Source organism: Platichthys flesus, chromosome 13 (genome assembly GCF_949316205.1).
Source record: "Platichthys flesus chromosome 13, fPlaFle2.1, whole genome shotgun sequence".
NCBI classification, from domain to species: domain Eukaryota; kingdom Metazoa; phylum Chordata; class Actinopteri; order Pleuronectiformes; family Pleuronectidae; genus Platichthys; species Platichthys flesus.
Genome location: NC_084957.1, coordinates 12,696,585 through 12,720,931, shown reverse-complemented (window position 1 = coordinate 12,720,931; position 24,347 = coordinate 12,696,585). Strand labels below are relative to the sequence as shown.

The 24,347-nt window shown below is 39.2% G+C and overlaps 1 protein-coding gene across 2 annotated transcripts; it reads left to right on the top strand.

The window, feature by feature from the left end:
• The first annotated feature begins 2,806 nt into the window (after positions 1 to 2,806).
• On the top strand, positions 2,807 to 12,271 carry lnpa (limb and neural patterns a). 2 transcript variants are annotated; one of them, XM_062402944.1, is made up of 13 exons: positions 2,807 to 2,928; positions 3,794 to 3,894; positions 4,250 to 4,291; positions 6,628 to 6,815; positions 6,898 to 6,956; positions 7,043 to 7,083; positions 8,086 to 8,169; positions 8,259 to 8,310; positions 8,405 to 8,626; positions 9,600 to 9,705; positions 10,249 to 10,319; positions 10,834 to 10,989; positions 11,320 to 12,271. In XM_062402944.1, exons 2-13 carry the CDS (start codon positions 3,868 to 3,870, stop codon positions 11,490 to 11,492), a joined length of 1,221 nt encoding a protein of 406 aa, XP_062258928.1. In that variant the 5' UTR covers positions 2,807 to 2,928; positions 3,794 to 3,867; the 3' UTR covers positions 11,493 to 12,271. The 2 variants fall into 2 exon arrangements, with proteins under 2 accessions (XP_062258928.1, XP_062258929.1); XM_062402945.1 differs by lacking the exon at positions 2,807 to 2,928 and adding an exon at positions 3,012 to 3,111.
• Positions 12,272 to 24,347: the final 12,076 nt, after the last annotated feature.

Here is a 24,347-nt window from a genome sequence, read left to right as displayed (position 1 = left end):
TAAAGAAGATTGACTATTCTTGTTTGTACTCATTGACGATTATTTAACGTAATCATAGAGGAGTTATGCTTAGGGCACCAAAATGGCTCGCAGCGGCAATTGGTGGAATCATACTACGTCCCCATCGTGCACAAATGACTGACAGACTTTTGGCCAATGTGGTCTTTTGCAAATGCAATGCAGCATAGGGCCCTGACATATAAAAAGCACAACCCTCTTCATTGTTATGTTCAAGAATTTGTTATGTTTCTAACATGTACACACACACACAGACAATATGACGTGAGATAAACACAGGACAGGACAATGTTGTTAGCACTTTTGTACAAATAATTACAGTTGCACTTGTTTTTTCAAATGTGTTCATTCTGTAGGAGTGGTTTAAAATGTAGAATATTCTTGCAAAATATGAGTTAAATGTTAAAAATGACTGGTTAATAGTGCAATAGGGAAGTGCAATGTTGGCACAATTTTTTTTCTGTAATTTCAATTGCACTTGTTTTAATAAATAATTACAGATTTTAAAAGCATACATGATCTGTGTAAATATATTATTACTCAGTGATCAAAAGGACTCGAAAAGACTCGAAACTCAAACTGCAGGACTTGGACTTGACTTGAGACTTGTCAGTCTTGACTTTGGACTTGACTCTGGACTTGCCTGTCTTGACTTGGGACTTGACTCGGGACTTGAGGGCAAAGACTTGAGACTTACTTGGGACTTGCAAAATAATGACTTGGTCCCACCTCTGCTAATTAGCAGTTAGCAGTTCTCATCTTTAAAAAACAATCTATGTTTGGTTAGTGGTCAAACTGTGCATGTATCCTTCATACTGTACGTGGTCATGATGTACACAGCGGCCAAGAGCAACTGTGCAACATAAAGTGTGTTACTTGAGCTGGAGGCAAACCTTCAATATCACCACAGGAGGAGGGATAACAAAGGAGAATATCAGTCTTTGCTAGCATGTTGTGAAGGCCATGTACACGGTTATATACTGTAGGCTGTGTAAGGTAAAGCTAGCTTACTTGCAATTCCTCAAAAACTACACATTGGGGATACGGGAAGCTTACACCATGGTGTCCTAACTGTTGTATTGTGAAGCCTTATTGATTCTGCTTTGAGTGACATTTCTTGTATGATTTCATTGTAATAAAGTCTTCAGATTTTGAACTTTTTTTGCATATCCTCATACCCACTCCATTATATTAACCAATAAAGGCTAAAATGCCACAATAAAAAAAATGTATATGAAATAAAGGTATACAAATTCAAAATGTATAGAACATCAGTTCAGCAATTAACAACCTTTGATTCATTTACGTGCAGCATCTAGTTCACCCTAAGCGGAAAGTTTAACAGGTTCATTTAAAATAATGTTGTTCATCAAAGCTCATACGTGCATATGTTTTTGTTCATCACAGAGATCCAAATGGTGAAAAGGACAAAGCGCTTCCAACTAATGAGGCTTCAGTGGAGATGATCAGCCTTTGGGCATCATTTGGCCTCAGTGGGTTTCTGTGGTCAATGCACTTGTGGTGTGTGTTGGCTCTGTTGAGCCGTCATGATGACTACAAATGTTGATGCAGTGGTGGATGCAGTCAGGGAGAGTTGGATGTTTGAATGTTTAGCTAATCCTCGTATTTTTTACCTCCAGCTTTTTTCCTTCTCTTTCATATCCCAAAAAACTAACTAAATCACAGCAAAGCAGAATTTTACAGCAGCAATTGCACCATGGAAACAGTTAGTCCACCATTTTGGTTCAGGATTAAAATATCTCAAAATGTAGATTGGCACAGGATTTAGTCATGGTGCCCAAAGGATGAAGCCTTTTTTTACTTGGCTGATTCCTTGACAATTCCTTTAATCTGGCTATGAGGTTGAAATATTAGCTCCTCCAACAATTAGTGTATGGATGGATATTGCATTTTTGTAAAGATATCCATATATAGTGCTCATAGGCTGAATTCAAATGAAATATATAGTCTTTAAATAGAAAAATTATAATTTATCCCTCTAACCTCAGATTACTGGGGTCTGACTCATGGATTATCTGGACTATTTTAATGAGGAATTGTGTGAATTAGTTGGACAGTGATGTTTCTATGGCAGGAGACACCTGTTTAAGGAATGTAAAAGAACCGTCACATTTTCTGCACTTAAGACAATGCAGAGAGATGGATGTTGTTTTAAAGATATGTAAACCAGGGCAGGTTCTGCCACGTGGAAACGAGCTCCTGTCCCCCTGCAGCTGGCTCCTGTCCCTCTGCAGCTATGTCCTGTCCTGTCCCCTGCAGCTATGTCCTGTCCCCTGCAGCTCATGTCCCCCTGAAGCTCCTGTCCCCTGCAGCTCCTGTCCCTCTGCAGCTCCTGTCCCTCTGTAGCTCCTGTCCCTCTGCAGCTATGTACTGTCCCCTGCAGCTCCTGTCCCCCTGAAGCTCCTGTCCCTCTGCAGCTCCTGTCCCCCTGAAGCTCCTGTCCCTCTGCAGCTATGTCCTATCCCCTGCAGCTCCTGTCCCCCTGAAGCTCCTGTCCCTCTGCAGCTCCTGTCCCCAGCAGCTCCTGTCCCTCTGCAGCTCCTGTCCCTCTGCAGCTATGTCCTGTCCCCTGCAGCTCCTGTCCCCCTGCAGCTCCAGTCCCTCTGCAGTTATGTCCTGTCCCCCTGCAGCTCCTGTCCCCCTGCAGCTATGTCCTGTCCCCTGCAGCTATGTCCCGTCCTGTCCCCCTGCAGCTCCTGTCCCCCTGCAGCTATGTCCTGTCCCCCTGCAGCTATGTCCTGCCCTGTCCCCCTGCAGGTCCTGTCCCCCTGCAGCTACCTCCTGTCCCTGCTGCAGCTACAGGACACTCCCCCATCTTGGCTCTCACACCCTCTGTTTAAAGACTGTCCAGCAACAGGCTGTTCTATCCTGAACAGCTCCCCTCAGAAGGTAAACTGCTTCATTCCTGAACATTCCTCTGCTAACACTGAACTTTCCTTTCCGGTCTCTCCACTTTTCGCGCTAATTCAGAGCCCGGGTGCTGACGTCAACAAACTTCAGGTCGCACTGGCTGTACTTCTCTGATGTCCTGCTGTATGCTAGCGCTACAAGCTAGCAGTTAGCACCCCCAAGGTTAGCTAGTGTTGCGGCGGCGCTAACTCTTATCAGTGTATATGTGAAGTAGGTTAAAGTTCTGGAGGACACACACGCTGCCCGGTGTTTGTCTCCTGGCTTCTCTGTGAGGAATCTGGTACCGTTCGGTTTGCGCTGCCTTCAGCAAACATCGGCTGGAAATGTAAGCCGCCTCCGGAGTTGTTAGTTGTGAAGTTTGCTAACTCGAATTAGCACAAGGGGGTTCAGCCTGGTGGCTCCACACTGTTTGTGTTCACCCCAACAACACACAACGACGGGTTGTGTAGTGGTCGTTATTGTTAGTTTGTGTAAAGCAGTTTTTCATTGTGTGTGTGTGTGTTGCTGTGAGATCGTAGCTGACCTCACAATAACACCACGTAGCTATAATAGCCCTTCAGTGCACCTCACTCCATGTCGTCATGATGATGTTTATTGACTTGACGTTGTGGTGTGGTGCTGTGGCATCGAACACACTGTACACTGGATATGTTGGAGCTCTTCTATAAAACCTATATGTTATGAATGCAAAGGGAAGGATTTAAAATGATTCAAAACCCCATCTAATCTAAAGCAGCTTTATCAATAGCAGTATATGAATGTGGTTATTCAGTGTATCAGTTTCAGTTTCATTCATTTATTGAGTAAACAAGTGTTTATTGATCCCAGTCATTGTTTTCAACAGGTGGAGAGGAAACCTGAGAGCCAATCAGAGGAGGGTCCAAGGAACAGAACTCCCTCAACTTCCTCCTCGCCGACATGGGGGCTATGGTCTCACGGTGGAGGGTTTGTCTTTTAACCTTTACGGACTTTGTCTTTCTCCTTATTGCTGTTGTATTAGTATGTAGGATTTACATGAACCCCACCACACTCTGGATGGATCTAGATAAATTATCACAATTCAGATTTTTATGTTAATATTCATCCTAGCATTACCATTACTTTCAATAGTGCCATGCACAGACTAACTTGTTTCAGCAAAAGAAGACACGCGTAGGCAAAATGTGCAAAAGTGTGAAGATGTTACAGGAAGTTTCAAGATCTTTTCAAGAAGTTGATTACACAATCGGGGGGCCGTTGCTATGGCACACGTTGAGATTGTTTTCAACTGACATGGATTTTAAAATGTCTTCTCTTTCAGGCTAAGCCCTCCACTGTAGAGCTTTTGGAAGGAATCGATAAGGTAAGTTCGAGCTTACTTATTCCACTATTTAAAACACTTTTTTACTTTAATGGTATAGTTAAAAATTAGAAACCGTTCCTTTTTATATTTGCCTGGGGTGAAAGACAAACATAAAATGACTGAAGCACAAGACAACATGCTCTAAATATGTTGAAGTATTTACAGCCTCAGCTGCACAGTGGGAACAGTGTATAATATATTATGGTATTTAGTGTGTCATTACAGGAAGAGACAGAAGAGCCTTCATTGACAGGAAACATTTTCACAAACATTGAAACAGTCTGTTAACATAGAGAGATGTTGTTTTACAAACTAAAAAAAGCCATTCATTTTGTCACAGGATAAACACAAAACCATATTTTTTTTAAATATTCAGTTATCTCAGTTAACTTGTAATTGTGGGATATGATAATGCCTTAGTAATCAACTTCAACTATAAATTCTTACTTAATTCTTTTATTTGATGTTTGGATTAAAACATGGATTTAACAAATCCATTCAGGGTTGTCACAGACGCCTTAAGTCAATAAGTGCAACCAAATGAAGAATTATCATTTCACGGGACCAAAGGCAGTTATCAGTGTAATGATGTTTATAAAGATGATTTGATCCATAAACACAGACCCCCTTGTAATGATACAAGTGATTCAATCATGCATGTTTATGTTTCAATATTATAATATTAATAACATGTCAAAATACGGAAAAGTTCAGAGTGTTAGGTTTTCCTTTATTGTACAGTCAGAACATTGGTTTCTGAAGTGGAAACAATGTTGTGGAGGACAGGTTGTGTCTGCACGCATCATCTTCTGACCATAAGCAAACAGATGCATCCATGAATGCCAAATCCTCATTTGCTGACTGATAGGGCTTTAGAGCTCTTCTGCAGTCAAGCTGGTGTTAGGCTATTTTGAGCACCTGTCCTTGGAGCAAGAGACACTGCACAAAACACGGAAGAGGTCAGGTTGCGTTGAAATGGTGAAGAGACGAGTGTTGGGCGCGCTGGTTTCTTCATCTCTCTTGACAGAATGTTTTGAGCGTCCTAATATTACACATGCACGGTTACACCATAGATACACAAGCGCATGCATGATGTGCTGCAGCACTGAATGCGAGATCAGTTTATCCACTGCTAAGAGTGACAGACACACATGTTACAGTATAACCATAGTGACCAGGAGTGGGTCCTGTTCTCTCCACAACTATTTTTAAACGGGTGAACCAGCAATGTAAAGCAGTGGTTTAACATTTCATTTAAAATAAATCTAGAGATAGGTGAGTCATTTGTCATTTGCTAAATGAATAGTCTTTTCTAATGGAGGGGAATTCTGATGGTAATGTGACAAAAATGTTGTCACATTACCATCAGTTAAGCAGTTACTCTTAATAAAATGTACTTCTATTTCATGCAGACTGTTGGGAGAGGTGGCTTCAGGCCAGTGGTGATTTGCATTATGAAATGCTACCGACAACGGGTTAAATAATCTTAGTTCAGTTTCAGACTTGTCCATCTGTACAATATCCTCAAACCACAACCTGTACAACACTTAACTTAGATGAGAGTAAAATGTTCAGATAAGAAAACAATATAGATGGATCTCCCGGCCTCATTGAAAAGGCTCCTGTGAGACTTTATTGATCCAGACCTGAGAGAAGGAACACAATCAAGTCACCATACAGTTAATTTGCATTACCCAGGTGATGTGTGCTGCTGTTGTCTTCGTTCCATAATATTATTTAAAAAAACTAAGTAAGATGGAAGTTGACCTATAAATCCACATTTTCTAGTTTGCCTGTGAACATTTGTCATCTCATTTATACATTGTGAGAATAATAATAATTATTGATTTGGAAAATAATTCAACTGCATATCACTGTTATGCAGACTACTAATACATATTTATTTTGTAGGTAAAAAAAAACAAGTTAATTACTTCCTTTGATTGACTGTGATTTTAATACATTTAAATAATACATTTCGAATTTCATATCATTACAAAAGGATTTTACTAAAAGCTAATAACAAAATATGGAATTAATGTTGTTTTAGGGGGAAACTTTTTAGTGAGATCAGTGTTAATGTTTCTTAAAAAATGCTGAATGGTGCCCAGTGGTTGTTGTGGTAAATTAGTATAATTTTATAAAATTTTCAGAAAATACTAATTGTTCTCTTAGTCTTAAGCTTTTACTTATAGATATTTTTGGTTGTTAATACATCACCTTTTGTAACTAATGCAATCTGAATGAAGAAAATAAAGTTTTCTTATACTTAAAAACACTATGATGTTAATAGAAATGTGTTTTTGTACTAACTGAACACTTTTTTTCCCCCACAGGATGTACAGACACTTGAAGAATATGGTGAAAAGTATCAGAGGCAGTTGAAGATCTGGGTCGGGCGCCTGCTTCTCTACTCGTCTCTTCTCTTCTTGATAACATGTATAGTCGTGTATTCCTGGTACCTGCCGGAACAGTTAATGGGACGGCTCATATTGTCTCTTCCCTTCCTAATTTTTCCCTTATTGTGAGTATACATGATAGTCGGTCCCATTTTTTACTACACTTGATAAATAACAAATAACAGTTGTTATTTTTTTCTTTTGTAGAGTCTGGTTACTTCGAAAAATGCTTATAATCATTTTTTCGAGAAGAACGGAGAAAAATAGTAAGTTTGTTTTTGCTATTGATACAACAACTGTTACACATGTTGTTTTCAACTGGTGTTACATTTTTCAAATGTTTCTTTTCCAGATGAAAAATTAGAGGATCTTAAAGCACAAAAAAGGAAAATTGTAAGTTTCGTTCCTATATTCACTTGTTTCACGTGTATCTTTGGTTTCCTCATCTGTCAAAATCAATAACATAACTTTTCATTTGAAACAGCCTAATATCTTGCTACTTAATAAAGATTGTTAGCATTGGATGATTTGCTCCAAAATAGCAAGAGTACTGAAAAACACCTTACCATAATTGTATATATATAATTGGTAAGATACACAATGCTACTCAGTTGTAGCAGTATCCCTAAATAAACAGTATCTTTGAACTTTTAATCTTCAGCCCCATTAGCAGCCTACAGATATTCTCTCATGTCCTTGAAAACTGCATTTAGCTTGAGAAAACTGCAAAGTAACCCTTCAAAAAGCAGCTGGCAGACATATGTGGCTGAGATAAGTTTGAGAAACATGTTATATAACTTTGCTTTTTAGAACACATTGTTATTTTGATGTGTCAGGATCTCCAGTGTATTCTAATGTTACATGGGAAGCCTCGCAGTGTTCCCCCTTTTGATCTTCTCAGCCTTAGCAGCTCGATACTTGCTCGTCCAATCTTGCTGATTCAGACAGTGTTTGATCGGTACAGTACCTTAACCCAGTAAACCACTCCGCTAATGCCACTTTAATTAATAGCATTTAGTGCCGCAAAGAAATAAATCTGAGAAATGGCTTGTCATCCTCCGTCAAGTCTAATAACTTTCAATAATTAGGGCTGATGGATTTTCACACTCTCCATTATCGAAGTAGTGAATGTAATTATTCTTCATACCATATGTAAACATTTAGAAACGTTTGACTAATGTTCAATGAAGTTGCACTATTTGGTGAAGTTTGGTGGCCTTTATCAGTCATGTTGAGTTGTAATGTTATGATAGGTGATTTATAATAAATTGTTCAACGCATCAGATGATCATCTTCTAATTTCTTGGCAATAGACATTTTATTATAGCAATCATTTTAGGGGAATGTTTCTGTAAAAAAAAAGAATCTGTCTTTTAATACTTTCTTTTTCTGCAGCTTGAAGATGTTATGGAAACTGAGACTTACAAAAATGCTAAAATGATTCTGGAGAGATTTGATCCTGAATCTAAGAGGAAAATGGTGAGTTTTTTTACATTTTGATTAAATTCAGTTTTTTTAATTTTGTCGGCTTTATACCGTGTTTATTAAAACTCGTTATCTGTGTGAAGGAGCTGGAATCTACTCCAGTCGGACCTCAGATGACTCCAAAACCAGGACAAGGTATCAATGCATTCTGAAGATGGAACTGATTTCCCTCTGTTCCACTTGCATTTCATACTAGTGTTAAGCAACCTGCATTTTATTCTGTATTTAGAAATCCGTCACCGCAATGTCATCCCAAAAACCCCACTTATGATGGTGAATCCCGCGAGCAGCGCCGCCGCCCGCCCTCCTCTCGCCGCTGGGCCCACGCATCCTGGACGAGCTACCCACTCCGCTCCAGGTGGACCCCCAGAGAGGAGCCTGTCGGCTATCGCTGCTCAGCAGAGCCTGATGAGAAGGCCTGTGACCCCAGGAACACCTGTTCCAGGAGTTGGTGAGTTACCTCCACACAGGGGGACCACATCGTAATGTGCTCGATTAAGGTATGATTTACTCTTCCCTGGCTCTGTGTCCCCAGTTGCTCAAGGCACTGTGGTGTGTGTTGTCAGCAAGGGTGGTGTATGCTACACATTAGTTGTAATGGGTAATTGTATGAATGTAGTTTTTAAATATCTTATTAACAGGTTCAACCTTCCTCAAATAAGTGTGTAGTTGTGAACTTGGATTATAAAAAGCTTTGATATAGTCAGAGGAGCAGTTGTTGTGTATAGAAGACATCTGGGCAGTGTAGAGGTGTTGAATATTCAATACAAATTATTTCTGGACTATGAACACTCAATAGAAGATGCAAATAAGTGCAAACAGTAAAGGAAGTGTGTTCCTAGAGGAAGCTGCATGGTGTAATTGCCATGTGGAATGCCAACTGTGAAGGATGCACGAAGCAGGATTACATTAACTGTGATTAATTAGCCAGACCTGCGTTTGTTCTCTGGGCAATGGTGCTGGAAACTCACTAAATGTCTTTTAATGCTTGGTGAAATTGCCTTTGGCATTGGGAACCCCTCGCAAATGGTTTACATGACTTGATGTTATCACCTGCTTCTGTCGAAAATTGAAAGTGAAAAGCAATTTGATACAAAGAGTCACCACAGAGTTTCCATATGTTGGTAAATTAATAAGCAGCAGGATGCCGAGACTCTGCCAAGTCTCACAGAAATGACCAGTCATCTTCCTATGATTGCTCTTGATGTTAGATTATATTAATTACTACGCACCGACTCAGTGGGGATTCTGGACGTGCTTTGCAAGTGAGATCCAGTGTAAAGTCTTTAAAGAAAAAGAGGCGTGTTTTGTGCAGTAAACTGTGAATCTGAGGCTCAGCTATTTCTTAGAGGGACCTGTTTATTACAGTTTCTGTTCAGGACTGCAGACTTTGACCAACCGCCTCTGGTGTTGTGTTTTAACAGGGATGCATCCTCCAGGTCCGCCCCTGGCCAGACCTGTGCTCCCAAGGGACAGAGGTGCTATGGACAGAGTCATTGAGTATCTGGTTGGAGACGGCCCTCAGAACAGGTTCACAACTTCTGCCTTTAATCTAAAGCCCGAACAAGTTATTGTTTAGTTGATAAACTCGGCCAAAATGAGCCGTTAGCAGACATATCACTATCAACGTTGAACTTAACTGATATGAAAACTTTTATTAAATAGAATGAAGAATGGCCCAAAATTTTTTTTCCATGAAAAATAGTATATTTTCTTAATTTCAAGTGTTGTGTAGTTATTTAGAATAAAGTTGTTGGTTAAAATGTTAAACTAGCTAAAGTTAAACTACTTTGTCATAACAATAACTCTTAATATATAGTGCTAGTATAGTAATGTTATGCCGGATGTTAGCAATAGTTTCTCATGCATATTACTAAAACACTGAAATAAAACATTTAAAACATTTTCCATAATAGAAATCTTCTAAATGTATCTCTAGTCACTGATCTCAGTGTTGAAAATAACAGGGACTTTCTTCAGCTTGTGCTTTATTTAAGCTATGGGCAGTATGATTGTATGAATGTTTCATGTCCTGTGTACTGTCCTCACCTGATGTCTTTCCTCCTTTTACAGATATGCTCTCATATGTCAGCAGTGTCTGTCCCATAACGGAATGGCAATAAAAGAGGAGTTTGAATACATTGGTAAGATTTTATGAAACACAAATTCTGTTCTATTTAATTTGTACAGCAGCTAACCAAAACATACATTATCTTGAGGCTCATTGTGGGAACTGTATAATGAAAACCCCTAAAATGAGCCTCATTTGCGGACACTTGGTGACAGTCGAGAAATTAAAAAGAAAAAGGAACTGAGGATGGGCGGCCATCTGCCTCGACCGGTTTGTTTGAGAGGAGAGAAATTGAGGAGAGCCGAGAAATCACTGTCAGCCTCCATCTAACACTGTGCACTGTAGCATTTGGCAGTGTAGTATATCATATGGTCTTAAATGCCTCTGCCACGACCGACCCCTGTAAGCAAAACGGCTGAAGATTGAATATGCAAACTAGTCTTACCCATCAATTTGAAACGTTTATGCATCTCCGGCATGTTTTGTCATTGTTTCATCTTCATGTATATTTATCCATGTCTGTGTGAGAGTGTATTAGTGAGGTGACATTAAATATATGTCTTGTGTGATTCTCGGTTTTGTTTCAGCGTTCCGTTGTGCATATTGTTACTTTTTGAACCCTGCGAGAAAGACCAGGCCTCAGGCGCCTAGTCTGCCCGTGGTCGCCGGCGAACTCAAGATGTCATCTGAGACGTCCTTTCAATCGTCTGATGCTGATGTAGACGCCGAGCAGTCTAGTATAGGTAATAATAACACTCAAGCATAAACTTATTTATATATAACTATAAATAAATCCAAAATACAGATATGTGGAACTTGAATTAACTGAACTATAAACATACAAGCTCTAATTTTTCTGCATTCTTTATTCTGTAAAATACATCTTTTCATTTCAATATTGACACTGATATGTCTGCGAAAGGCTCATATCAGCCAATCTGTAAATTGATCAGACACTGACACTTGTACTGTACACGTATACAGTAGGATTCATTTTCTTTTCCTTCTTTCTTTTTCGAGTCTTGATTTCAGCATCTACACATCTAAACTGAAATGTTGTCTGTCATTATCAGGCAAATCCAAGCTTGCTGATGCATCTGCTGAACCAGATGCCGAAGAGCCAGAAGCGCAAACAACCGCAGAGTCCCATCCTACGTCAGACGAGAAAAGCTCCCCAGAGTCACAAGACCTGCCCTCGGAGAAATCTGACGGAGAGCAGGACTTGTCTGCCATGGAAGTGGAATAAAACAGTGGAGAAGTGATTTCTTTACAAGTAACGCTGGAGTTTAGTTTTTTCTTCGAAGAAACGTGATGAGTTTAAGAAATTGCCTTAAGTTGGAATAACACGGTAACAAGCTAGCAGCTGATACGATTTTCAACTTACTGTACACAGTGTCCTTCCTTTTGAGAATAGTCTTTTATGGCTGTTATTAATGAAATATGAAATCATGTAGCACTAGCGTTTGGTAGCTTATGCCAAACAACCCGTGTTCCTAGTAGTATGCAGCCCAATGAGGATGGTGGTAAAATATTATTTGTTTTTTATGTTGCGTTGGAAAAGTCTCTCTTATTCCGTATTTTATTTGTTTTTGACTGAATTCTTGCCTCTTGCTGTCTTGGTTTACAGAAAACAAGGCACTTTGTCGGGAAATACATTTTTATTTATGGGGAATATTTATAAATATTTTCAACACTTCAGTGCCTTTCATAACCATGTGGACTGGAGTTACTCTGTAGCACAGTGGCGCTAATGAATTGTTTACACATCCATGGTACCATAATAGGAAAGCACATGCAATATGTATTTATTTCTAAAAGGAAGAGATTTATGTCGGTACTGTGCACCTGCTTTAAGTGCCTTTTTACATGTTAAGTCTCCGTCTCAGTATTGTTGATAAGACATATTTACATATAGGCAATAAAACAAATGTAAGTGTTTTCAGTCTTTAAAGACAGTATCTGTTTGCTGAATGTCTGAGTTTTCTGACCTGAATAAATAATGGTAAATAAATATTTTTGAACATCTGTGTACATGTGTGCTCAGGATCATAACCCCCCCCCCCCCCCTTGTAATACCATATTTAAATTCACTAGATCTGGATTTTTATTTGGAACGGACCATTTGCAAACACTCAAAAATATCAGTCCCCTACACATATCTTTTTATTGTAAGATGTCAAAATATCAGGGAAATTAGCTCAGTATCTGTAATCCTGCTTACAGACAAACAGACGAAAGTGAAAGTGAAATCAGACTATAGGCAGAATGAACTACAATGGCACTTTGTAATGTGCATACCTCTGCTATACAATCAAGCTTCACCAAACTGTACACACTCATAGATATCAGTCCCCTAAATATGCCACGTTTTTGTAATAAAAATCCATGAGTTATTCCCTCTTGAAAATGTCAAAAAATCTCCAAATGTTCAAGAAAGTGCGAAAGAAATTCTCCTGGATCTTCCCCGTAGCTTGGATTTCATTATAGTTTATCGGGTTCTATACTCGCCCGTGTCCCATCCCTCCACCAAGTGCGGTGGAAATCTATTCAGTAGTTTTTGCTAACTGACAAGGGTGGAAACATAACCTTCTCGGCAGAGGCACAGGCCACAATAAATAAACATTTCAGCCGCCATGCTAACAGCATGTATCCCTGCTACCTGTGTGTTTTAAATTGGCGACCCTCCTCTCTCCTGCTCCTCACCGAGGATCATATTTAAACGGTCCATTTTCATTAGCAGGCCAATCTTAGCTTGTGATCATTTTATTTTCGCTCATTGATCATTTCAGACAGTGCACGATAATGGCGCTGACGCAGAGCCTGGCCGGTCTTGATTGCTTGACCCTCTTCATTTGCAACAAGAAAGTCATTGGATACACGGCCGCTCCCTGCCATCTCGTAACCCTTCTCCCCTGAAGATACACCGTAAACCATCGGTGAGGTCAACGCCCCACATCTTCTATGGCTCTTGATAATGTATGTTTACAGAGACGTGACCTCCTGGGCCTTGTAATGCATCAATGTGACATCGACAGTAACGCCTGATTCCACCGCATGCTGTTTGAGGTTGACCTCTGACAAGAGCCGAACAGGGAGAAAAAAATGGGACATCAATAGGACAATGTTTGGATGTTTTCACACCATTGGGAGGTGGCTCAGTATACATAGGCTGCCCATATGTGCATCATCATAAGTAATACATCACCAGCACATCTCGCTGCTGTGTGGTTTGAAAATGTATGTTTGAGTAATATTTCGGATTGCACGGCACTGAATCATTTCTTGACAGTTTTTGATTTGTAGTCGGTAGAATTATTATTTGTGTGCATGGTTTTCAACTCTGTAACATCATTTAGTTTTTGTTTGGCTCTTTTCTCTATATACAATGCTCCAAGAATTTCGGACAGATGGAGAGATCACACAGATTTGTAGGTTGCCCCCAAAAAGTAAAAATTGTGTTCTCGCCTTTAGTTAAAAAGCTTTTACTCTGGGACAAGCTTTTGTGTGGTGAGATAATTTTTTACCCAGTTGGAAAACAGAAGGCTTATTCAGGCACAATCAATATTTTGGATGGCCCTTCAACTCTCCCATCAGGGTGTTTATACTGTAGTCATCATAGTCTGCACCTAATTGACCGTCGCCTCAACCTATTACTGCACAAACGATCCAGAGAAATGCAGTTTACATAATGTGACAACAAAAGGTTTTCTTGTCCAATTGTCCAAACACTCCGAGGGTGACATCTGGATTGCTATCATGGAAACACTAATTGGTTTTCAAGGATAACAAATGACACACACAGCCCCCGTGCCAAGGTAATTTTGAGCAAGCGAGGAAAATGTACAGTGGGGCTGTCCCAAGGTTCATAGTTCTTCTCGCACTCATCTCTCACATGTGCATTGGAGGCCCCTTGACTTAAATTTATACTGATCTTTTATTTATACCCAGAAAAAATGGCAGATAAGAAACATAAGTGTTCTTGATATTGTGTTTTGTCATATCTCGCAGCCAAAGATTGAAATCCTGCGAAACAATTTTCTGAAGAAATGAAAGAGCGTGCCCTCCTGAACCCCGGAGGAAAATAACCCTGCGGTGCGAGGCGGAATATGAAACAGAGGCGCGGAATAAGTAAAATAGACAAGTGCACCAGGCTTGTCACTTTTCCATTTGCTGCCCCCGAGTGCGAGCACTTCAGAATTCTCCTCATCTCGGCAAAGACCTTCATCGTTATGCTCTATCTACTGTACTGAATACGAAAAAAGTACCATATCAGACACACTGTAGGTAATAAAGAAGAGGGGTTTTAAAGATTTGCCATATTTCTGTCAATCATGGAGCTCGACGCAACAGGACGAGCAACAAAGTCATAAAGCATACAGCATAAGCCATTGTGCATTGGAGACGATGTGGAAAATGCTGAGATGAGTGTCACAGAAGCAGTTAACACGGTGGTGATATTAGACATCCCCACTGCTTCTTGACAACAGCATCATTACACAGTAATAAGAGCACAATCTTCTTCAGAGAAGCATTAAAATCAAATTAGATTATACAAGAGCTTGGCTTGATGAGCTGCGAGGGGCGATGGTTCCCGAGCATTCAGCGGATCTCCGGCTATTACTGTAAAACTCCTCAGCTGTTTGGACTCCAATTGCCACTTGACAAAGTTGAGCGGCTACGAAACAAAAGGTCATCAGCCTCCGAGAAATTAGTTTTCAAAATTCAAGTCATTTGAAACCCACGCACACCCAGACGGATGGGGCCCTCCGTTTAATTCTTTTTTTCACCCCCACGCTCTCTCTGTCAAATTACAAAATGAATGCTGCTGAATGCATGATGCCGGCAATAAACCACGGCGCCGTGGTTTATACCAGAGTGACATTCAGGGATCAGGGAGCATTGTCATTCTCTGTCCTTTCCTGAACTCATTACACCGCAAGTGTGGCGACATCTGCTTGAGCACAACACAGTTAGACCATTATTAGTGCAAACCCCTGCTGCACCTTGATGATAGGCTGACGAGCAAGTGCACACGCATTTAGAAAAAACATCTTGAAACCATCACTTTCATCACAATATAAAAAAATAGACTCACTTAAATTTGAGGTACTTGCATATTCTGCTTTAGAATTTATTTTGGCTCTTTGTGCTTTTAATGTCCCCTTGCATGCATAATTTTAGTGCTTGACAATTGATATATTGATTAATTTTATATAGTGTTAGGATGGAACATGCCCTAGGAATCAATAACATTAAAACAAGTCCTGTCATAGGCAGCGTAATAATTCAATTACAGGGCAGGCTCGTGGCCATAAAAGACGACACTTTCCCTCTGTTTTCTCGCCATTTAAGTGGACGATGTTCAAGAAAACGCCAAAAAACAGAAAAGAAGAATAGAGCGAGTACAGACGAGAAGAAATGAAAAGCCGAGACAACAAACCCCTGCCAGTACCTCATGCGGAAATCATACAAAGCATCCTGCAGGCAGCAGGTTCATTTTATAGCTTCATCTATTACGACACTGTCATTGTTAATTGTGTTCTTTTTACCTCTGCAGGATTCTCCAAATTGGTCCTATCGAATGTGACAGGAGGAAGAGCATTAAGCATCTGACAAGATGATATCTAAGTTCAATTTCCTACTCCTCACCTGATTTATACCTGCAGCAGATCATTTTCCTTTCTGTCATAAAGACCTCTATAAATCAGTGGTGCTTATGGAAGCACTACAGAACAGGGTCCCTGGATTTGTATCCCCTGTGTTTGCTATTAGGAAGCCATTACAGCCACATTTTCCTCCTTCAAACAAAAATGATCAAATCTAATACTGGCGAGATTAGAGAGATAAAGAGAGAAAGCGCCGACAGAGCTGTTCAACACAGTCCCCCTATCTAAACAATATGCTCCAAACTCAATAAAAAACTGGGCTTTTTGCTGGTGACACCATTATCCATCTGTTTGGACAAAATTGCTGTATCATGGTATAAATCTGCGATACAAGTGACATATCCGCTAAAATAAAAGGGAACATTAACTGCTCTATCTTCTAGAGGCCATGGGACTAGCTGGCTATAAGCTCAGTCAAGTGTGATGGCAGTTATACTGTGTTTTACTAGACTGCAGACAATTATACTTTGCTCCTCTCCCCTAAGAAGACAAACTGCCACGGCTTCAGCTGAAATGATTTCAAATAGATTTTCCAAAATGTCTGTTGCCAGATTGCTTCCATACATTATTTCACTTAAATGGAGGGGAAAAAAGAAGGAGCAAATCCACAAATCAATCACAACAGCCCACTTTACCAGATGGAAAGACGAGAGCTTTCGGTGTGTGTGCGCGCGTGCATGTGTGTGTTGAAGACCTGCAGAAGGACAGTTATAGGATGTGCACGGTCCTGTCTCTGGTATGTGTCTCCCTCATCTTGAGGATGACATAGAGGATCTGCTGTCGCTGGCGACCTGGCACTGTTGTAAGAGGAGAATAATGTATAATGAACTGACCCACTGACTTCTGACTAGTTCTACAACCAGTTGATTCAGCTCTTAATTAATCTTCTAAGAGGAGAGGGAAATATACCTGTTTTACATTGATCTGTGACACCAGGATAAGATGAGATGAGATGAGATAAGAATAGATGAGATGAGATAAAATAAGATGAGATAAGATGAGATGAGATTTTCAAGATTTTTTTACATTCACTGACAACATCTATTTCAACACTTTTTCAAACGCAGTTTACTTTTCTTAAATAGTGCATCTTACAGCAAATGTGGTGTTGTCCCATTTCACTTCTACTCCACCTCTAATCCAGTTTTACTTACTTTAAAACATTTTAGGAGCCTCTAAAATATAATACATTGTTGTATTGTAGACAGTAGAATAGTGATATAGTCCATAGTACCCAGATTTCAAAAAAATGAATAAAAAAACATATATTCTACTATATACTCTTGATTCCCACTTATTTGTATTGACATTTGTGTTTGTTTACTTTTTATTAGCTGAATAAGGTTTTTATTATTTTCTAATAACTGTGAGGTTTGGCCTCTTGAATAGAAAAATTGTCCTGCAATCTGCATGGAAACAAATGATGCAACGTTTTCGATCAGCCAATGGGAATGCTTATTTCCAGTCAGCCCTTCATCCAATCAGGGGACATAGAGGCCTCAAAGTACCACGGCAAATGAGGCTAACATCTGGGAAAGTTAGCAGCTAGCTGTTTAGCCCTGTTTAAATTATGAACCGCTTCCATTAACCGTTAACAATCTTTTCAAAGCTGACGGATAAATTAGTGGCGCTGGAGCAAAATGACTGTTCTAATTAAGCTAGCAAGAAAAATGCTAACGCTAGCTACCTGAGCAGGTGGGATGCTGCGGTGCTTTTCAACCGGAAGCGACTCCACTGGTAAGTGAATGACGACTCACCTGAAGCTGCCATTACTGTAGCTGGATGTGTCTATTACACTGACCATTTGAAATGGTATAAGAGCAGCAGGGAGCCACAGCACTGCGTCATAGGTCCAACTCCACCTCTGCAGCCATTGCCACACTGTTAACAACAAGCTGAGGAGGTAAACTCTGTTTTCTCACTGCTATCGTGTGTCTGTTGCTTAAGTATTCTACATGGGTTTATGCTCTCCATGCACATAGCGGTACTGTAAACATTGTACATGCAGGCCATAGAGGGTATATGTTTCTGACAGTTATTTATTCAGGATGAAAACATGCAGCTCCTCATTCACTACAGTGAGACCAAATGCATGAAACCATTCCCAGTGTGTCAATGCTACTGTATATAACTAGATTTTAAATCCACCCAGGGGGTTAAGATTTCGTCTCAGTTATCCGACTGGTATTTATTTGCACTTAATTTATTTATTTCTTTACACAAAGACTACTGGGCTGAGTACTACGATACTTGGTGGAAGGATGCCCAATTGGTCAGGGGAGAACCCATTACCATTTGGTGCGGATCTCGATCAGATAGCGGAAGCATTCATTTGTTATGACCTACTTTAATATTTTACATTTTCCCCAAAATTTCCCCACTTATAATTCCCCGAAAAGAAAATCAGGTATATTTGCGGAGACTGATATTTATTTTACAGCTTGATTGATTTCAAGGAAATATTAAGAAAATAAAATAGCAGACGCTCATGTGATATCACAGACCTTCAATTTAAGAAATAAAAAACTCAACGATAGAGTATTTTTCCAAATTTAGGATTGGTTGTGCTTTTCCTGTGGTTTTTGTTGTCACATACATTTAGTTCAAAGTAAGCCCTACATTTAACATGTAATATATTTATGAAATGTAAGCTTTATAGCACTGCAGACTGCACAGGGCATTATGGTATGTTCTCCTGTCCCCAGTGACCATGAAGAAAATGCATTTGTAAAGAAAAAATATGAAAATGAAAAAACAATCCTCTGAGGAGATGCTGTGTGTTCAGCTTTATGTGTGCTGCTGTTCTATTAACTACAGAAAAGAAATGATATGTTGGCAAACCAATGTGACATCTTCCAAATCGTCAATGCACACAAAGGAATCTTCTGTCTTATATCTGAAAAGAATAATTTCAAATGGGCATATGTCTAAATCTCAAAGACATGTGTTGTGACACAAGCCGTACAACACATGGGCACACACCATGCACTCAAAACCAGTGAGTTTATACCTAATTAAAAGATATGCACGAACCCTGTTGTGTCTTTCAGCCCATAAGGAAACAGTTGTTCACATTATGACACTGCTGCAATTCAGCATTATAGTCATGCACATTTATTATGTTTGCTCTGGAAGGCTCAAACAACCATGCATGACTCAATCTGTCTCTGTTTTGTGCAGATGTGTGAGATGAATACATGCGAAAACAAACTGCCACAATTGTGCAAAAGAATTTGTGCTGAATTGATACAACAGATAAATTAAAGCGCTGCTGTGCTGATTCTAAATGAAAGAATTATTGCCTCTCATGCTTCTTTATCATCATTTTGAATTTCTATGAGTTCCGTCCATGATGTGTCTATTTCATTGTAATGTCTGAATTAAGTTGTACAATAATCTTCGTTAATTTTAGCCAATCTGTGTTTGACCCGTGGTTATCGCCAAGCTACTGTAACTGAAATGAGCCCTGAAAACAATTAGTTTAACATAGTACCATTACAATAATGTGGAGATGTAATTCTGTGTATAAATTACACAGAACTGCAGTGATGGAGCATATATCTAATGGTTTATTTATTGGATTTATAGCAGTGAGACATTTTAATAATAGCCATTAATGACAGAACACATGTATTGTTTTCTGTGTACATACTACTAATACTGCTCCAAAGTTACAAAATATTAATTTTACACTTGCTTCCATTCCTTGATTTAGTTAAGTATAATTACACATGTTTTAATATCCTTTTATACATTTTTGTCATTCAGTAATAGTCATTTCAGGTGACTCACTCTCTGCAAAACCCTCCTGAATGTTTTTGACTTTTTAATTTTTTCTTACAGACAAGCTTTTGTATTATTATGCAAGCTATTGCATATCAGACTTTGTTGTGTGACCTTGTTTTAAAACACTGTTAAAAAGGTTCACACAACAAGTCCACAAGTTTAAATATCATTATTTAAACCAAAAAATCAATAGTATGTTATCTTTTTTATATGGAATAACATAATTGAACAGTACTTGATGACATGCAGTGATACAAGAATTAATCTTTTGAGCTGGCAAAATGGTTTTACTCTTTTTGTCATTTATAAATAGGTATTAAGCCACTGTCATAGATAATGAATGTACAGGAAAAGTAATTGATAAACAAAAAAGCCCAGCCTTGGAGCTTGACTTTAAAAATAATGAACGAAAAACATTAAATGTATAACCAGTACTAGAATTTAAAGGTGTGATGACTGCTGTGTTTTTTCTAACCCTGATGGCAACAAGTGATTTTTAAATTTTGTTATAGTCTGGTCGTTAATCACATTAAGATATGGTTTGGTAAACATTTGGGCACAAGATTAGCAAAAAGAAAAAAGATCTGCAGGAGAAGAAAAATTGTATGAAGGTGCAAAATGAAGCTTCCGAAGAGTTGAAAATAAATGTATTGGAAAAACGAGTCTGGTTACATGAACACAGCGCAAATGTAGCGATTATAATTTAGGTAAAGTATAATAATAGTGTCGGTTTTTATGTTCATTTGATAAACATACCATGTTACATACTGCAAGTCTTAACATATTTTTGTTAAGATACAATAATTTGTAATTTTCAAACAAATTCATATATCCGAGAATGGCATTAAATGCAGCAGGCGCGAATCTTTCCTACAGACCAAAAATACATAAAATTGCTGTAATATAAAATCTGGTTTGATATGTTACATTCACCAAATAAAAGTAACATAGTTGCTATAAATATATTACATTAGGCTTAAAAAGCATCCTTGAAAAAACATCTGTCAGGAGAGAGGGTGGCAGCACAGTGTAAAATGACAGTTCAAAGCAGCATTTAACAAAAACTTAAACCAGTTTCCCTGTGTTTATTACATCAACAACATTTTGACAGCCCCCAGACAACATTCATGAACGTAATTATCTAAATAAAGCTGAGGTGCGAAAACAATCCAGTGTCTCTTCTTTGTGGACATTAGCCTGTTGGCACTGCTGTGCTGTGACTGTGAGCCAGATAGTCCTTTACAGGGATATTCCCTGTTGCCAACCATAATTAATTGCTTTACAGTCTTCGAGGCCATAATGCTCATCAGTTATTAATTAGAAATTCATTTCACTGAATAAATAATGCTCATGATTGATGATGAAACTTGTAATTAGGTTCTTGGAGTAATGCACAAGGGAGAAAGCCTTTACACTTGAATCCAGGCTATTAAATACTGCTCTTTAAAGGGACCACTATACCTCTTGTCATAAAGCTAGGCTGCCACAGTAGCATCTGGTGGCAGGGAGCACAATCATAAGTTGTAATTCACAGACTGTAGGTTATGTTAGGCTACTTGCTTCAACAACAAGTCATGATCTTTCATGCTACCCAACCATTTTGCTCTAGAAAAACAAAACCATTCATTCCCAACGTGTCAGGCAAGAGCAGCAATAACCTGCTATCAAGTTCAAAACAACGGCCTACAGTGTTCTCGCCAAAATAAAACAGATTTGGGTGTTGTCTAAGAAAAATCTCTTGGGTCTTTCCAGGCGTCATGTAGCCTACAGTCCTTTTAAATGACGAGAGAGAACTGTGAAAACTCAAGCCATCTATGGTTCACTATTGATTTTACACCGAAGACCCAACCAGTGTTGATAGCCTTTTGATATATTTTCTTACAACCATCAGTCCCTTTGGAGTTTTGTGGGATAAACCAGTCAATATACACCTATTAGGATTTCTTGATCTGAGCCCATAAACCTATGGTGTACAGTGTTTCCGATGCTCATTGCATCATAATAGCAGGGAGACCAAAAGCTATTACTTTTAGAGGATGAACCATCAAGAATTTTATGTCTTTTGTAATACTCTAGTTTCAAGCCAATTAACATGAGTGACCAGCAGTTCAGTGGAAGGCACACCATGATGCCCCCCCCCCCCCCCGCCACCCCCCCAACAAAAAACAGCAGCTGATGATGCTGTAGCCTCATCATGTAGGAATATTGTTACTGGTTCCTTTCACCTGTCATCAAGGGTGGGAGTGAGCAATGGTAACCCACCATTCCTCCTCCCTTTTTGGTAACTAGTATCTGCCATATTAGCAATTTATAATGGATATCAAGAAGTAGTCAGTTGAGAATGAAGACAACTGTCTGCACCCATTCCTAATTGGCTTTGTGTTCACTTTCTGATAAATGGTTCACAACTACTATAGAGTCCTGTGGATTTGTGTGCCCTAATAGGACTCAGTAACTGGATTTACTAACATATAGTGGGTCAAAAAGGACATAGAGAGCAAAAATGTTAATTAATATCAATAATGGCCAATTATTAGTTTGACAGAGGGATCTAAGCTAGCTGTGTGCTCTAATGACTCTGAGCTAACTTGAAGGGAAACACTAGAAAATTAGCATAACTGTGTATGCACACTCCATGGAGGTGCCCAGCAAACATCTGTTATGTTAGAAATTCAAATAGAATTCCTATTAGTAACCCTGGCTGTGGTTGCATAATCAGTCATTCTTCTCTGGCCATTTTGGAGGCACTAACAATGCCCCTGTGACTGGTGGAACTCCTCCCTTTGGGCTTTCCAATCAAATTTGGCCCCATGTGGACCAGGTCCAAACAACAGACGAGGCAATGTGGACTTCTGAGGAGAGCTTTGTGCTCTGACAGGAGCTCAATCTATCCACCCATGACACATGACCAAAGAAAGAAAAACATTTTTCATTTAATTTGAATACAACAGATACAGAGTTCAGGAATTAATGTTAAAAAAGCTTCTTGACTTGCCGGGACAGAGCTGCTTATTTTGCTGCATCTTTTGTGTCTGTGTATTTGGAGGCATTGAGCTGTTTGCAAGTCGTATTTATGCCATTAATTTTACTTCAATACTGAATAAATACATAGTATGAAAGAAGATGGTAAACAGGGATTTATATTGAGGTCATCAGAAGGCAGCAGCTCCTTCAGGATATTGAAAACAGAAAAATTCTGCTATGGAATTGATTTTCTATTTGAAGCAAATAATGCTAGTTCTCTCTGCCTTATGGGAATTACTGCTACTACTACTGCTGTATGGATGCTTGTGGGTATCTTGCATTTGTTGTTGAAGGAGCGCTTCCATTTTAATCAATGGCTGCTGTTACACACAATAGATGCACCCAAAGACAAGAATCACCAATATCTTGTGTGCATGCATTGCCATAAAATAAAAATGAAATCCTGTTATCCTGTGGACATTATTAAGTTATCTTTTGGCTGCTTGGTTTAGCCTAACATTCTACATTGGTATAGAAATATGATACGAAGACGATGGTTGATCACTTTCATGGGCTTTATTTTTCTGTCCACCTCCCCAATCCAGTTCCCTAGCATTCGCAACTTGTCTCAAGTACTTGTCACGTCACCCAGTCTTTATTATGGGTCATTTAGTCTGAGCTCATGCTACTATAGACCGTTTGTTTAATCATTTTTTGTCCTTTTCACCCACTGTGGCAACTGCATGTATCAGAAAATTACTAGTAATTCCATGTATTATATTTTATGCATATTATTGAGTTTTTCCCATCTAAGCTTAAATTCCCATCCTGCTGAACAAGGGTCAGAAACTTGGGCTCAGTTTAATGTCACTGCATTAATTCTTAAAGGTAATATCACCCCTTGCTCTCTGTGAAATATTGTGAGTCTGCTGTCATGACTTACAACTCGGTGTGACCTTCTCTGTTATAATCTGAGCATGTAATTCCCTCTAGTGTAATGTCATGTTTGATCAGGGGAGCTACCTGTGTCCTGAACTCAGCAGTGCACAGTAGGAGGTGTGGCGAGTCAAGTGGACAACCAGAGGTTCCCCTTAAGGGCAAAATTGACGTTGTCTGCATATTTCACCCTCACTCTGCTCGGCTTCATGGGAGGATTTAATGTATTCAAAATTAATCATTCTGGATCCATCACCCGTTATTGTCTGTGTGGTGTTGGCATAATTTGCCTGATGATATGACTCTAATGAGGAGGTGTACATAGGTAATTAAAAGTCCAATTTTAATTCTTTGGAGGAAAAGTTTTGCAAACTAACATCAGTTGCCATAATTTTAGCATTTAATTTCACTTACTATTTGTTAGGACATTGTTTAGTTGAACAAGTTCTTTGCTAAAGCCTTTTTTCAAATTGGAATTTATATCTGCGTCCTGAATGAAGATCTGTTTGTTGATAAACAACAACATATGTTACGTGCACAGTGCTGCATCCAACAGATTTTGGCACAGTATACATGAGTGGGCGACTCCATGATTGTATATATGGAAGAGCTTCAGCTTTACGCTCCTCTCCATTCCACGGCCTCCGGTGTATAAATTTAGTTGATGGTTTTTGTTTCTCTTTCTTAATTCATTGCATTTGGATTCCTCTTTGATGCAGTTCTGTTGTCCCCCAAACAATTGAAGTGGA

Coding starts and splice junctions, on each gene's coding strand:
- lnpa (XM_062402944.1), top strand. CDS start 3,868: ATGGGGGCTATGGTCTCACGGTGGAGG. Junction 6,816..6,897: donor TTCCTAATTTTTCCCTTATT/GTGAGTATACAT, acceptor TTTCTTTTGTAG/AGTCTGGTTACTTCGAAAAA. Junction 8,627..9,599: donor AACACCTGTTCCAGGAGTTG/GTGAGTTACCTC, acceptor GTGTTTTAACAG/GGATGCATCCTCCAGGTCCG.